A 1,486-nucleotide genomic window follows, 5' to 3' on the forward strand; every position below is an offset into this window, starting at 1 on the left:
ACCATCACATCATAACAGACTATAATAGCTACCATCAGATATCATAACACAATGTCTTCACCATCATCACAAACCATAACATATGATCATCACATAACACAAAATAATGCATCATAACAAACTATAAATCACCATCATCACATCATAACACACCGTAATAACATCATCACATCATAACCCATATAATCACCATAATCACATACTATAACATACTGTACTACAATCATCACAAAACAATATAATCATATCATAACACTGTAATCACCATCATCACATACAATGACATGCTATAATCACCATGACATACAATATAATCACATCACATCATAACACACTATAATCACCACCATTATACATCATAACATACTATAATCACAATCATCACTATAATAACATAATCACATCATAAATCACTGTAATCACCATCATGTTTCATAACACACATAATCACCACAATCACACACTATAATTAATATCATCACATGTTATAATAACACACTGTAATAATCACCGTTATCAGATATCATCACATCATAACACTGTAATCACCATCTGATCAGACAACATGAGGCTCTGACTCTGTCAGGACTGTGTGACAGAATTATTTATCTACAATGTGTTGCGTTATGTCTACTTTTAAATTAATAATGAATGAACAGACACCAAGACAAATAGCCTACGTCTCAGCATCCAAGAAAATATCACTAAAACAAAGCACATGAAAGAATATCACATCCACCCATATGCTCATCTCGCCGAACAGATGACAGACAAATCATCATTCAGCGGTAGGTTTATCGGTGGATCAATAATAATTACCTTGTGTGTAAAATCCTGATTATAAGCGACGGCCGCAGCGCTGATCTGATCCATCACTGAGCGCCGATGACGCAGCAACTGAGAGCTCTGCGTCATGTCCACGCCCCCTTCACGAGAGAAAACACCGGGAGCATGTTTACGAAATAAATTCATCTGGCAGCATTATTAAAAATAATTCGACCCTATGTTAAAATACTCTTGCTCTTTTGGCATTGAATAAAAACATTGTGGGAAAAGAAAAGAAAAAAAGATACAAATAGATGCATGAGTTTTATTATTATTAAATGAGTATTTATTATTATTATTATTATTATTATTATTATTATTATTATTATTATTATTTTTATTACAGTGACAAAACAAACAGAATCACGAAATTATATATATATATATATAATGTTGAGAAGAGTTTTAATGGTGACCACTATATGGCAGAACAGAGTAAAAGACAAAAATAATGTGTTACTGAACACCTGCTTTTCTACTGACTCTAGAAAATAAACATTCAAGTAAAAATTCATCCAGTTTCTAACCTTTTTTTTGCAACACTGGCTTTATTGATTTTTAGAAACTTTAACATGAAATAAGAAAAATAATAATATGAGAGAAAAAAGTAAATAAAAAAAAATGACATTTAAATATATGTAGATTTGAATAAATTACACAT

General features: G+C 31.0%; 1 protein-coding gene across 1 annotated transcript in view; it reads right to left on the reverse strand.

Annotated features, from left to right (window-relative positions):
- Nucleotides 1-915, reverse strand: part of LOC109091323 (ras-related protein Rab-37-like) — a 5,438-nt gene extending 4,523 nt beyond the window's left edge. Inside the window, exon 1 of the mRNA XM_042734799.1 lies at nucleotides 820-915. Coding sequence (XP_042590733.1) covers nucleotides 820-915 — 96 coding nt within the window. The remainder of the gene's footprint in view (nucleotides 1-819) is intronic.
- Between the last annotated feature and the right edge of the window lie 571 nt (nucleotides 916-1,486).

Source organism: Cyprinus carpio, chromosome B12 (assembly GCF_018340385.1).
Source record: "Cyprinus carpio isolate SPL01 chromosome B12, ASM1834038v1, whole genome shotgun sequence".
Lineage (NCBI taxonomy): Eukaryota > Metazoa > Chordata > Actinopteri > Cypriniformes > Cyprinidae > Cyprinus > Cyprinus carpio.